General features: G+C 42.3%; 1 protein-coding gene across 1 annotated transcript in view; it reads right to left on the reverse strand.

The window, feature by feature from the left end:
- The window catches only part of crtc1a (CREB regulated transcription coactivator 1a), a gene marked incomplete at its 3' end in the record, with an annotated part of 69,052 nt that extends 63,490 nt beyond the window's left edge, over positions 1–5,562 (reverse strand). Inside the window, exons 1-2 of the mRNA XM_079243197.1 lie at positions 5,436–5,562; positions 1,782–1,898 (exon numbers count right to left, since the gene is read on the reverse strand). Coding sequence (XP_079099323.1) covers positions 1,782–1,898; positions 5,436–5,561 — 243 coding nt within the window. The 5' untranslated portion in view covers position 5,562. The remainder of the gene's footprint in view (positions 1–1,781; positions 1,899–5,435) is intronic.
- Positions 5,563–14,982: the final 9,420 nt, after the last annotated feature.

The raw sequence follows: 14,982 nt of genomic DNA on the forward strand, positions 1-14,982 counted from the left end.
TATATCCCTGCTCCAACACAACTGGCTCAAATGAATGAGTCAGAGGATTCTGGATCCGTTTGAGTAAAGTGCGTTGGAGGAAGGATGGATGTAGAAAACCTGCAGGATTGTGGCCTTCAAGGACTGACTTTGGACCCCCCTGCCTTACATGTTTTCTCTGCTTAATCCTGATGATTGGACCCTTCTGAAACAGAACATCTTTTCCAGGAACACGGGATGCATCCAGCGTGTCTATGTGGGGCCCAGAAAGGTTACTTCTGGTCTATGTGGGGACAGAGTGGACTTGAACTGATCCCATATCATAAAGCATGTGGGCTGTATGAGTCCCATAAGGGATGTAGGTGGACTTAAAGACCTGTATGGAGTATTTATGTGATTTTATACATTTAGTGGTGAAAATGAACCAATTGTGAATATTTCTCTGATTGTTGTCTTCCTACAAGTCCAGTTAGGTGGATGACTGGACATGGAAGCAAGAACGGTGTGGTGCGGACTTTAGTGCATCACATTCCAGCAAACAAAATAAGGCTGCAGCTTTGGAAAGTCACTTAGCCTTCGGTTTCCTCTTAACAAAACACCACATTTGTTCTTTACATAAGTTAAACACACAGGTCAAGGAAAGCAGAACTTCCCATAAGAAGAAGAAATTCTACTGCTCTTTCATTAAAGTCCGGTCTCTGTGTGAAATGTAAATAAAAACAGAATCTCATCATCCATCTTTTTTTTCTGGGACAAGATAAACAACGTTTGAGATGATGAAACTGACATTTTATCAACTGATGGAAAATGTTAATCTGATGCAGCAACACGTCTGTACAAAGTAGTTCCAGTGTGATGTTTAGTATCGTTAGCACCTGTTAGCATCCATAAAAATTAATTCCAGTCCAGACCCATTTAAGGATATTAAAACCAATAAATTTAAAATGAAGACATCAGTATTTCACATCTTCTCCCATCCAGACATTGCCTCGTTCAGGGAAGACTTTGCAGATTTCAGCAAGACCATGCTGAATTCAAACTGAATCATATTTCCACGAAAAAGTAAAATGTCTCATATGGATTGATGACATTTAGAAACCAAGTGTCTGGTTTTTTGGAATTGATATTAAATTTTATATGTATAAAATGTATTAAGGCAACATCCCAACAATGGTGGTGTTTCTCAATCCTGTTTACATATATGGAGCTGATGGGGCTTTAATCTGCATTTGTGAATTTCAGGGGGAACGTTGATTTCTGAAAGTCTTTCTGAGTCCATGCAGTGATTTCCAGTTGAGAATTTTGCCTGCTTTTAATGCAAAGATCGCCAGCATTGAGCCGTGTCCTCTGCATACAGAGATTCCTTCTGAATCTTCGGATGATATTCTACACTGTAGATGGTGACTCTTTAAAGTCTGAGAAACATTTTTGTGAATGTTTAGATCCAGTGTGTCTTAGACTTGTGAAGCTCTGACCATTTTTCCATCTAAGAGACTCTGAAAAGCTCCTTTTATACCCAGTTAGACCAGTTTTCCGGGCCATATCACTGACCCATTCCCAGTTCAACCAGTAAAAGGTCCTGCATGTGTTGCTGCATCAGATTCACAGTCAGCTCGTATTTTCCATCAGATGATAAAATGTCTGTTTCATCATCTGCCATGTTGTTTATTTTCTCCTGGGAAGAAAAGATGACCAGACGAGACTCTGGTTTTATTTAAATCCACACATCATCCTGAACATTTTGGAGTTGGAGTTGTTGATGTTCAACAGGCATGTGAAAGTAAATACCATATCAAACTCACCTGAAAAGGCACATCAACGGCGCTGTTTCCAACCTGATTGACGTTTGGCAAAGAACCTCCATAGTACTGCCCTCGGTTCTGTCCAAGCTGCAGGTACTTGGTCTTCTGCAGCTGTAGCTGCAGCAGGACAACATGGAGAAAATCAAGAAGAGATCAGGGAAGCTGGATTTCTTTCATGTGAATTAAATTTACTGTTGTATTTGCAGACAGAGAGCATCTTGCTAAGGGCATGAGGCTGCCCCAACGTGGTGGAAACAGATAATCCGAGACGTGCTTGTTGCTTCTGCAAACTTCCTACTGCAAAATCTAAAACATGTTGAATTAAAACAGACCTCCTTTTCCTGTTTCCATTAGAGAAACCATTACCATTCAATTACATCGACTCGTTCAACCCAACTGCTCGGTGTCAGCAGGCAAGGAACCAATAATAAGTAGAACTGTGCTGTTATTACATAACAACAGGTGTGAATGCGATAATGTGTAATTACTGATGTATAATGCAAAAAAGCTGAAGATGTCACAGGTTAGTGACAAACCTGTTAATATTTAAGGGGTGAAAACTAAGATGAATCTGTCATGGATTAGGAGCATGATGTTGTTATAGTTTTAGGCCGATCTAGAGGCAATTTAAAGGAACACCTTTAACTTTTTGAACTGCTTTGGTTCAGCTTCATTAACTGATGGAGTAAAATTGTAATTTCAATATGATAGGATTGTTTTGGTGTGTAGAAAGCTCAACATAATGTTATTATCACCACCGTTGTACGGTGAATAAACCACCTTAAATCGCATAAATCATCTCTGGATGTGTCTCCTTCTGACAGAGGACACTGCAGCAGCACATTACAGCAGCTAGCAGACGTGCAGTATTCTTTACAATCTGATAAAGTATGAAATAAATCAAAAGAATGAAAAAACGAAGTGATAAAAAATGCAGAGAGAGGAATTCTTTCTGAAAGATTAAAAAGAGGAAGGAGGTGAGATGTTGTATTGAGCAGGCATGAGGTATTGAGCAGACATGGGTTTGAACCCATGACTTCCAAAGTCCTATTCCATCACCACTAGGCCACCTCCTATAACACACATATCTGAATGGGAAAAGATAAAACTCTTCTATTGAGAAAAGGATTTATTCTATATTAGTGCACGTGGAGATACCTTAGAAAAATATTGAATATGTGACTATAATGCTATGAAGAACTAAATACGGTTAAAAATTCTTAGCAGAAATTATTATTAAATGTCATCTAATCACAGAATTATTATGTTTGAATGTTAACTATATAACTTTAGCGACTACAGAGACAGATCTGCTGATCAACTGAAAAGCAGCATAGAATGAAGAGCGCGCAGTTTCTTTTCTTTTCTGGTCTTCGAGTGATATCTAGTGGTGATGTAAGCCAGCACTTTTCATTAGTAGGAAGGAATATCCTGCCGAAGTGTTGCAAAAAAGACAGACCGTGATGTACCGGATACTGAAGAATGTAAGTTGTTAGAGCATACTGGGTAAAAGAACTACAAATTTTTAAGTGTTGCAAACTAAGAATTTCTTAAGGATTGGCAGCAGGCATGATTTAAAAACAGTTGTAGGGCAGATCTATGATCAAGGCTTAAACACTCTCCTCTGGCTCACAGCCTTATTTAACCTCCAGACACTAACATTTGGGAAAAAAATTACTGTAGAATATGGGATTTTTGAAAAATTCCCTTTACTTTTCAGCTTGAATCAAATACTTTGTCTTGTTTTTGCAAATTTCCTCCACATTGGTTGGGAATGAATTTATGAAAAATTTGCTGGTTTCAAAGCAGCACAGATCAGAGTTAGATGTAGGAGCATCGCTATTTGTACATGACTGTTGTGAGACCCTATCACAAAGATGCAAGCTGAAAGTAGTCAGTGTTATAAAGCAAGAGAATCCGCAAGGCATGCTGGGAACCTCCACCCACCAATACCTAACAGGCTACGACTGAGCTGACTTGATGTAACAGGGGTACCCCCCTTTCTAAGGGAATAAGTTGCAATAAGTTGCAAAAGTCTTTGCTGATACCACCAATACTGATGTTTACAACAGTAACAGTTAGACTCTGCTGCAGCTATTGGTGCAATCCTGCAACTTGACACGGTGTGAATGGAAGCAGCTTCAATAAATATGAAACACCATGATGAATTTATGTGAAACTTACTGGTTTCAAACCAGCATAGACAAAGACAACATCTACATGTGTACATGGCTGTTATGAGACCCTTCCACACAGGTACAGAAAGAATGTTGTCAGTATTGATAAGGCTGTCATATATCGGACACTGGAAACTGGTGCAGAGCTCTGAATCCTGTTGAAGCACTTTGCAGCTCATTATGCAAAAACTGACCAATGGCTGAGCTGAATTTTTTTCTGTGTCCAATCCGCATTTACTTCGAAGGCTTGTCATCCAATCACAAGTTATTTTTACAAAACGTTGAATATCTCAAAAACTACAAAACTTTGCCATGAAAAAAGTCATAGCTTAAGTCTCCTGAATGTACCGAAGAGTTGAATAATTTAATGTCTGAAGTGACACAAACGGTTAAAGAGGAGTGAAGTGCTGAAAGAGAAGAAAACTGGAACATTTTGATGAATTGCATTCACACTGACAATGACTTTCCCTGAACGACCACAAACATTTAATCTTCAGCAAAGAAGTACTGGAGCCTGTCCAGCTATCTGACTGGAACGTAAAAGAAGATAAAGTCAGACTGAAACACTCAGATAAACTGTTTTCAAGAGCTCCGCTTATCTGGTCATGCATCCGGCAACACAGATCTTCTGATGACTAATAATCAGCGGTTACAAGGAAAAACACTAACATTTGATCCGATAGAGAGATAAGAGGTAGATGAGCATCTTTTACTGCAGAGATCCAGCTGTGGTTGCAAACCAAGAGGAAGGGATGGATGGATGGATGGATTACGCCTGGACACTGACTGGGTCCTGCTTGGTGATTAGCTGAGATCAGCATCCATCTGAACAAGCAGGACCCTGCCTCCCCCAGCCTCCCCCGGCCTCCCCCAGCAGCAGCAGGAGCTGAAGCCTGCGCCTGCCTCCCTCCATAGGATTTGTGTTGCTTGTTTGGCTTAAATTCACATAATCTGATGGCCTTCATCTTTGGCGTACATGTCACTCATATGGTGGGCGTGCACAGGCCTGAGGACCTGCTGGACAAGTTTGCAAAGCTGCAGTGAGCGCGCACACGCACACTCTCACCTCTCCATACATCAGCAACACGCACGCTCCACCAGCCTCCGTTTTTAGAAGAAAAGCTAAATGCTTTTGTCTTTCATAGGTTTTTACACATAAATCTACATTTTTCTAATCGCCTCTGGAAGCGCGCGCGAGCTGCTAACTCCGTCTCCACGGCTGGGCGCGCGCTGTCACACAGGCATGCATGTGCACGCCCCTCTGCTTTCCACCCGCGTGGGACAGAAAGATTGCAGCAACTTTCTCAGGACGACGCGTCTGCAATCCGCGCGAGCGCCGCGACACCCTGCGCGAGCGGAGCTCCAGCTTTGTTATTGTTTACCAGCTGAGCCCTGGCTGCGTGCTTCCGCCGCGCGCTCGTCTGACAGCTCGCGCGCTGAGGAAGAGGAGGAAAAGATGAAGATGCGGAGTCGTTACCCTCGCAGCGCGCGTGATGCTGAGGTCCTTCATCACTTCTTCAAACGCCGCCGTCTCCTCCGCCTGCTTCTGGGTGTGTAAAGCGATTTTCTCGCTGAATTTCCGCGGATTGTTCGAAGTCGCCATGTTTCGCTCTTCTGCTCCGTTTTCCTCAGTGGTCAGTGTCAAGCTCGAGCAGCACGCACAAACAGCTTCCTGTTATAGACTTACACCGCACCAAAAGCTGAAAAAGGGAATACGATGTTGTTAAAATATGTTTTTATTCGCTCAGAGGACGAAAAAACAAGAAAACCACCACTCTGCTATGCTATTAGCAACAGTAGAGATGCTAACACATTTCAGCATGTTTAACCGTTTCAGAAACATCATAATACTTCCAGAAAAAAACAGATAGACCTGTTAATTAATATTTCTGATTATATTTTACATGTATTTACTTTATTACAATAAATTTAATTGCCTTTAATCTGGATTAAAAACCGAACTTTTCCTCTCGCCAGAACTTTTATTGTGAAAGTCCCAGCAGCTGGTTTCCGGTGTTTCAGCTGGTTTCCGGTAACTTGACGAGGCTGTGCGTGTTCACGCTCCTGCGCGGGCGTGTTGTGGAGGCACACTGCACATCTGGACTGCGGAAAACTTCAGACATGATTCTGTCTTTCTGCAGTTATTACTCTTATTAGCGGCCAACGCAGCTGAACCTGTTTGTTTTTAACTCTGACATTTATTTATTCACTTGTTTTTGTTTTGTAAGGACATTATATAATTTTTAGATGATTTTTTTAAAATAAATAAATAAACTCAGCTGCTCTGAGCTTTCAGTAACTGAAAAAAATGCCAATAAATATGACGACCTGATAGCAAACCACATTTATTTATTTATTTATTTATTTAAAACGTGTATTTATTCATTTTAATTTAATTTTAAAAATTTTTATTTAAATGTATTTATTTAGCACCGTTGAGGTTTCAGTTCCTGGGAAAAAATTGGGATCAAAGTTAATTGTTTGTCAGGTGGCCAGACAGCAAACCATGAGCCATATGTTTAATCTTTTTAAAAAAAAAATTTTTATTTACCCATTTAAATAAAGCAACCATTTTAAATTAATGGTAAAATATTAAGAAATGTCTAAAAAATATAAATAAATAAACATGACATGTACCTTTTGTTTTGTCTTCCATTTTTTCTTTTTTTGCCATTCAATGAAAACTGTTTTACCTGCCGACAAGGAGTGTAATTCAGTTGTGAAGTTACCATGGTAACACAGTGAAGGAAGCGACTCCAGGGCAGGTGAATAGATTGTGTGTGTGTGCGTGTGTGTGTGTGTGTGTGTAGGAAGGATTATTGTGTCTGAACAAGCCTCCAGGGGCATCAGGCTTGAAGTTCAGCCTGTTTGTAAAATGAGGAAAAGCACATGTTGGGGGGGGTCTGGATCAGCTGTCCTCACCAGGTCATGTTGACGTCTGTCTGATGAAAACAAGCTGCAGCAGCAGGAAGAGAAAGATAAGAATCACGGTGAAGCAGGAAAATCTCACTTCTCTTCATTAGTTCAAACATGAAGACTTGACCCCTGAAGCACCTTTTAGACCCGCTTGTGTTGTACTGACTGACAACAACTTGTTTCCACATGGACACACGCAAGAACACCGGACGTCGTGTTACACCACTGCCCTGAACGGTCACAGAAAAGCTCATGAAACGACACTTTAAACGTGCCAGAACTGGATAATATTCATGCATTTGTGTGTTTGCTTAACCAGACAACAGAGAGAGGCAAAGTCCTCAAAGCTGGCCTACATTTCTGGTCCTGCAGAGTTCCTGTCTGTGTCCGTCACTGTGAACCAGCACCACTGGCTCATCTGTCCTGATGTTGGCAGTTTTGCATGAGATTTTTAGGAAATAATAATTGCAGATACAGAACCTGAGCAGGCTGCAGGTCCAGATGTGCCAGAGTCCTAAAGGCCACGAGGGGTTCTACAGCACCTCTTCAACCAGAGCCCATTCAGCTCCTGTAAAGTAAGAGATAAATACGGCTTTCTTCATACTACGTCCCGCAGAGACAGATACGTCTGGGGATCCACAGTATTTTCCTCATTATGTGATCGTTTATGTTCCCGCAAGGCGCAGGCAGCTGGATGAGGAAGCCTTAGAAGAAAAACCATGCATGGCCATGAGAAGCTCCAGAGAGTACAGGAAGATACCACCACTGCTGCTGTCTGTTGAAATACTCTGATTACTGTTGGGAGAATCAGAAGCTGAGACCTGCTGGCTTTGTGGCATAATGTGGAAACAACGACTTCATCTTGAACAAGATGATGAGGATGACGCAGTTTAGGAGGACCAGAAATAGTGAAGGTGTGAGAGAACTACAGACTCCTGTTTTCCAGATGGATCACAGGGAATAAAGTAACAGGATGCGGCTTGCAGCCTAAATAAACTCTGGAATAAACACTCCACCAGCTCCACCTCTCCTACTTCTGTTTACATGAGTATCTATCAGCCAATCACAGGGCAGCAACTCACTGCATTTATCTCTGCTCTGAGTGTTGGAGGGAGGCGAGATGTCATGGAAGGCATTTACTGACTGTTTAGTGAGGAAAGATCAAGATTAGTTGCGGCAACACTGATTAATATAACTATGTCTGTTGCAGGTTATAATGACACCCATTGAACAGCTGTGTTACTGGTCTTCTCTGCATGCTAACATACTATAAACACACACAACACACACAACTACACACACGCTCTGCTCCAGCTTTTCTTCACATAACTGTCTGTAGGTGTCATGCACATCATTTCTGCATGTGTTTGGATACATTTTAAACAGCCCTCAACTCGAGGTATTTTCTCCTAAATTCATTACATTATTGTGGCAAAACAAGATATTGATATCTAAGAAAGAAGTATGTTTATAAAGTCATTGTTTTGAACAGTCTGAGCCATTTCCATTCTGCTGCCTGCAACCCTCTGTTCAGACCACCAGGGGGCGATGCTGCCGTGCTCTTTTGTCATTCTCCAATTAATTAGAGTGTAGAAGGAAAAGAAAACACCAAGTCCATAAAGTCCTGTATGTCAGGGGAGTCAAAAGTAGTTTTTTTTTTAGTGTATCCCTGCTCCAACACACCTGACTTCCATTAAATGATCCAACAGCCTATGAAGTTCTGCACAAAGACTGATCAGTCTGAGTCAGGTGTGTTGGAGCAGGAATCCATGGAAAACCTGCAGGACGGTGGCTGTCCCAGACCGGAGCTGGACACTCCAGATGTAAGGTGACACACCAGAAGACAGTAAGGACACTTTTCTGAGTAATACAAGCATTTAACTTGTTGCTTTTCTTCTTTTCAGACGATATAAAATAAATGACTCAGAGCTGTCAGTCCCAGTGCTGTAAGTTATCACATCAAGAACTCATCAGCACAAAATAAAGAGCTGAATCTCAGGTTTGGGTTTTTTTTGGTCTCATGCATCTTCCTGATATTAGTTGTCGCTGTAGTCCCACATGGTGGCTTGTATGATGGGTCACGTGACACAGTTGGAAGGAATATCACTCTGCCTTTGTCAATGGGATGTTTTTTGGGGGGTTTTTTTATACGTAATGTCCCTTTCATAGGACCACCTTCAGTGTATGCTAAACAAGTCCAACACAGTGCCAGCCAATCAGTGCCAACGTCAGGATGCGACTGAACCACAGTTAATGTGTCAATTTGCACTTGCAGCAGTTCCACATGGCCCTTTTACCCCAGTAAAGGTCCCGATACGGGATGTCAGGGAAATAACTTGGCATTCCTTCTCATCCTTCCCAGACTGAGCAGCAAGCTGTCTGGCCGCTTGGTGGTAAAGGGCCGAGAAAATGGCTGCTGAGTTGCCAGATTCTACACAAGCGCGTCGCTTGAGCCGACCCGGGGACTCGTCACCTTGTACAGTAAGTCAGTCATTGGGATTCGGTCACTCGGCTTGTACAAGTCCTGGAGCAGGACAAGAAACAAGGCTGGACCCCTCAGCTCCCTGCGCGTTGGTTAGAGGAAAGACCCTCCTCTCTTGGCCTGCAGCTCCTCAGGGGTCCAGTGCTGCAGGGTGGAGGCACACCCTCCATGCTTGCTGCTGTCTATGGCCCATGAAGTCACATTGGGACACTGAACTCCCACAATGAGACGGTTTATTATGTGGCAGACTGTGGGGCCGTCAAAGGAGGGGCATATAAAGCCACTTCCAGGGTCAGCTCCAGCTAGACGGCTTTCCAGGATGGCTCACAGCCCCCCTACCTTGGATGGCCTACCCCAGTGTTCCTCATCGCATGCAGATCTCTGACTCTTGACTTGCGGCTCGTGAAGCAGCCTCTGGCTTTCTGAAAATGCATCTAAACAAGTCATAATGATCCTCAACGGTGCAGTTCTCTTCCCAAACAAGAGCTGCAGGCTGCTTGCAGAAACTCTGCTGCCCTAACAGCCCTAACTGACCCTGTCAGAGTTGCCAGTTCTGGCTGATTTCAGCTGCACCAAACTCCGCCAAAGAGCTGCTCCATCGGTAGCTCCGTATATATAATGAAAAAGAAATTCCCATATTCTGGAGGCATTGTTGTATTTTCACCATATACTGTTGCATAAGAACACCATTACTTTATACTCTATAACCATTCCTTGGTAAAAAGCTGAATGTTACTGATTTGGCAACGTAGCAGGATACGTAGCATGAGAATGCTTTTTTGGGGGTGTGGAGGCTCTCCTCTTGTCTTAGTATATTGAATGCAGCTCTTGTTGAATTAACAGTGAGGATCATTGGCCTCCCCTGAGCTCAATAAGTTCATCCGCCATATGCATCAGGCCGAGTTGGAGTTAAGCTACCCCCGACTGGTCATCCTCTCGTTTGAAGGGTTGTGTCCTTGCGCTGCCTCAGGTTTGGCTGAGCTGAGGAGCATGGACTGGTTCAGAAGCTCTGAAAGGTCTTGCAGAAATGTGTCAAACAATGTGAACAGTGCCATCTGCTCAATCCTGGGGCCAAACCAACCAAGCATCTTCCAGGCTAGATCCCCTATGTGGTCCATGTACCCCACTACCCTCAACAGCCCACAACGCTTGGTGAGGCTTCTGGTTCCAGACTTCAGAAGGAAAGCAGTGTTTGGTGATGCTCCTTAAACCTAACCCTAATTATGGAGCTTGTTTTATTGTACAGACCTGACGGTTTGCATCAGACTTCAGCAATAAAACACACAGATTAGTCTTGTGTGAAAACAGGTACAGTCAGCACAAACAACAACGGAAATATCAGCTTGCAGTTTGCTGAATCATTTCCTTCAAATTCTGAAGTAACGTGACTGAAATGTGTGTCGAGAGGAAGGCTCATGCTGTATCGGTCTATTGTGGGGGGGACCAGAAGGGTAAATGAATGTTCTGGTTGGGATTTTTGTCTGTTGGGCCACTGTGACACCAGTCCACCATCCGTCAGCAACTATTTATTTTCAGCTCGAGAGATGACAGGAAATCTTCTTTTGCCCAGTTCCATGATTTCAATAAAAGGGAACTTCAGTGTTGCAAGTGTGACGCTTAACAGAGACACAAAACCACTGCATGTCTTCACTCGCTACGCCGACTTCGACCTGCGACGGTGGAGCCTGGCCTGGTAAGACCCCAGGTTTCTACTATGTCCTGGTAGAATTCAGTTTTTAAATCTGCTTTTTTTATTTGTCCTGTGTTTATGCATTTATTTCATGAAGCACTTTGTGATCGAATGTCTTGAAAGGTTTGTTTTTAGTATTTATAGATTTGTTCTGGTTTTGCAGGATGAAACCATAGTTCAAATGGAAATGGATATTACATAAATAAGCACAAACACTTGACCAGAAACATCTTTGAACATCTTGCAGATCTTAACTATTATGATGCACATCACTAAACATGCTTTTTTAGATATTTGTCTATGGAGAATTGTGTATTTCTCTCAGAGTAATATGCATCTTTCACACATTTACAGAAAATGTCCACAAGTGGCGATTGTGGCGTGGGAAACCTAACTGAAACCTGCTCGGCACCTGGCTCCCCTGCAGGCCTCGCCGTGGGACTTACGCTCTTCTTTCTGATCCTCATCATCACAGCTGGTGTGATTCTCTACAAATACCAGAGTAAGATCAGGACTTTGGTGCAGTCTGGACAAAGAGAAAGCCATGACAAGGAAGACCACACTGGGACACCACATGTGGATGCTGGTCAACATACCAGTATGATAATAGAGGAGTCGACAGGACAGATGCCCATCTATGAAAACCTGGCGGGGGGCTACAAAAGGCCAGCTGTAAACCAGACCAGGTAAGCCTCAGCAGCAAATATTTTCTTCTTTCAGACTTAACTTGCATGTGATGTGTCCGTTACGAAGCTGCTGCAGACTAAACATAGTCTAGAACAGAAGTAGATGAGAATGTGGAAGCATTTTGTATAATGTCTCTACGTGAGACTAACAGCACTTTAAAATTTCCCCATTTTACACCATTTACACAATCCTGCTGTATTACATGCATGTCCTTCTCCGGTGGTCTGAAAACGACCTGATCTGCTGCTCTCTTCACGCACTTTAGGGTGAATTTGTCGAACACACCAACCAATTAGTCATTGCTGGAGCTTTGGCCAAGAATAGAAAGAAGAAGCAAAACCAGCGTTTTTCTTGTTTTGTGAATGTTTGAGTTGAACCAGACATTACCTGCTACATTTACTCTTTCTCTTAAGGTCTCCCAATCAATCTGAAGAGGATTTGTACCTGCAGTGTGATCCAATGGATGATGACATATACATGAATGGTCCAGAATATAACTTCAACATCCCAGACTGCCAGGAAGACGACGTGTATATCATGCCAGAATCAGAGGACATGTTTGGTGATGGATGAATAGTTGACTCTGTTCACAGGAAACAGTGAGCTGCACACTGAATGGGTTGGTTGTGTTTGCAAGCCGACGTGATGCTGCTGCTTTTTCATTCTTTAAACAACTTAGTTTTCGGTTTTTCCTACATTTACCAACCAGCTTCAGAACATGCAAGAAATGCTTTTGTTCTGTTTTTCTGCATTTATGCAACTGAAAAGCTCACTGAGAGCTCAGACCTCCATCCAGCAGCTCATTTCCAGTCGATGTTCTGGTCCTTTATTCATTTCACATTGATCCACTATCAGATTCCAGATCCATTGATTATGAATCCACATCGTCTTATCTAGTGGTGTTTGTTTCATGTTTGTTCTCTTGCAGTGATGAAAAGTTGTTCCTGTTCTAGATGGTAGTCTAGTTTATATTTAAACTATGTTGGAATATGTTGTTCAGTATGAATGTTGATGCTGATGGACCGGGAGAGGACATCACTGCCCCCACAGCCATCACTATCACCACCACCACCATCACCATCACTATCACTATCACTATCACCACCACCACCATCACCACCACCATCACCATCACCACCACCACCACCATCACCATCACCACCACCATCACCATCACCACCACCACCATCACCATCACCACCACCATCACCATCACCATCACCATCACCATCACCACCACCATCACCATCACCACCACCACCATCACCATCACCACCACCATCACCATCACCATCACCACCACCACCACCATCACTATCACTATCACTATCACTATCACTATCACCATCACCATCACCATCACCATCACCATCACCATCACCACCACCATCACCATCACCATCACTATCACCACCACCATCACTATCACTATCACTATCACTATCACTATCACCATCACCATCACCATCACCATCACCATCACCACCATCACCATCACCATCACCACCACCACCACCATCACCATCACCATCACTATCACCATCACTATCACCACCACCATCACTATCACCACCACCATCACTATCACTATCACTATCACTATCACTATCACCATCACCATCACCATCACTATCACTATCACTATCACTATCACTATCACCACCATCACCATCACCATCACCATCACTATCACTATCACTATCACTATCACTATCACCACCATCACCATCACCATCACCATCACCATCACTATCACTATCACTATCACTATCACCATCAACATCAGTATCACCGCCACCACCAACGTCACTAGCACCATCACATTCATAATCACTATCACCGCCACCATCACCACCGCTGGCGCTCAGTGCTGCTGTTTGTGTTATTCTGGTAGCAGGAATAAAGTTGATATACCTCTGTACTTTTGATGCTGTAAACATGCGAGTGTACAATTAAAATCCTGTCTTTCCATGCCTCGGTTTGGTGTGAATATTAAATTACTTCTGGATAAAGCCACCATTTCACAAGGAAAACTTAAATCTTTAGGTTGACTTTCCATGAAACTGAGTCAGATTCTTTATTTCAAAGAAACAAAATGGTTGGAACAAGTCTAAACCTAAAACACCAATCTCTGGTTACCAATTAAAACCATTCATTTAAGTTGGCTAAACTGTTCTATTTTTTACAGTTTAGATAAGTCGCTGCCATAAATGCCACAAATATACTAACAAAGAAAATAACCAAGATTCAGTCTCTTAGAAGTTACCAGGGAGTATTAGTTAAATTAGCTAGGTTAGTGAGGTTTTTCAAACCAAGTCCTCAGGGCTCAGTGCCCTGCATGTATTCAGTGTGTTCATATTGCAACTCAGCTGACTCATCAATTTATTTGCATTCTTTTAAAGAGCACTTCATTTAATTCAGGTGTAGGGTTAGCTCTAAAACATGTAAGGCAGTGGGTTCTAGCCACATGGAGAAACACTGAATTAGATTAGCTGCATTAGCTAGGTTAGCTCAATTTGCTAGATTAGCTAGAGTATCTGGATTAGCTATATTACCTAGATTAGTTGGATTAGCTAGATTATATAAATCAGACAGATTAGCTAGGTTAGCTAGATTGTCTAAATTAGCCAGATGACTTAGATTAGCTGTATTAGCTAGGGTAGCTAGTTTGTGTAGATTACCTAGATTTGCTGGATTAGCTAGCTAGGTTAGCTATATAAATTGTGTTTAGGTTTCCAAATCAGGCTAATTTATCTTCTCTGCTTTTGTTTTCACATTATTTTCCATTTACTCCAACATATGTTTGTAGTTTCCCAGTGTGTGGTGTCATTAAAACCAAAAGCAAAGGTTAATTGGTTCACACTTTCTATCTGAGATCCCAGACAGAAGGCCTTGACCCTGCTTGTATACTTTGGGTGTTACTGCAAACGGAGATTAAAACCCATCCATTCCTCTGCTGTGGTAGTTTAACTTATCAGCCATTGTCATAGAACTGAATATAACCAGGAAAATGAAGACGTTAGTGAGTAAGGCTTTGAAATCATCATAAAGAGGTGTAAATATTACAGTTAATCAGCTTATCATTGATCTACTTCCTTCCCATTGTTCCGAGGTTCTTCGATTAATGTCAAAACAGTGTGCTTCTGTTTAAGTGACCTTCACTCCATTCAAAGATAAAAACTATAAAGAACTCATGAGCGGCGATGGTGTTGTTAAACTATAAACATTTCAGAGAAGTTTGCTGCTGAT

This window comes from Telmatherina bonti (genome assembly GCF_933228915.1).
Source record: "Telmatherina bonti genome assembly, chromosome: 7".
Classification (NCBI taxonomy): Eukaryota; Metazoa; Chordata; class Actinopteri; order Atheriniformes; family Telmatherinidae; genus Telmatherina; species Telmatherina bonti.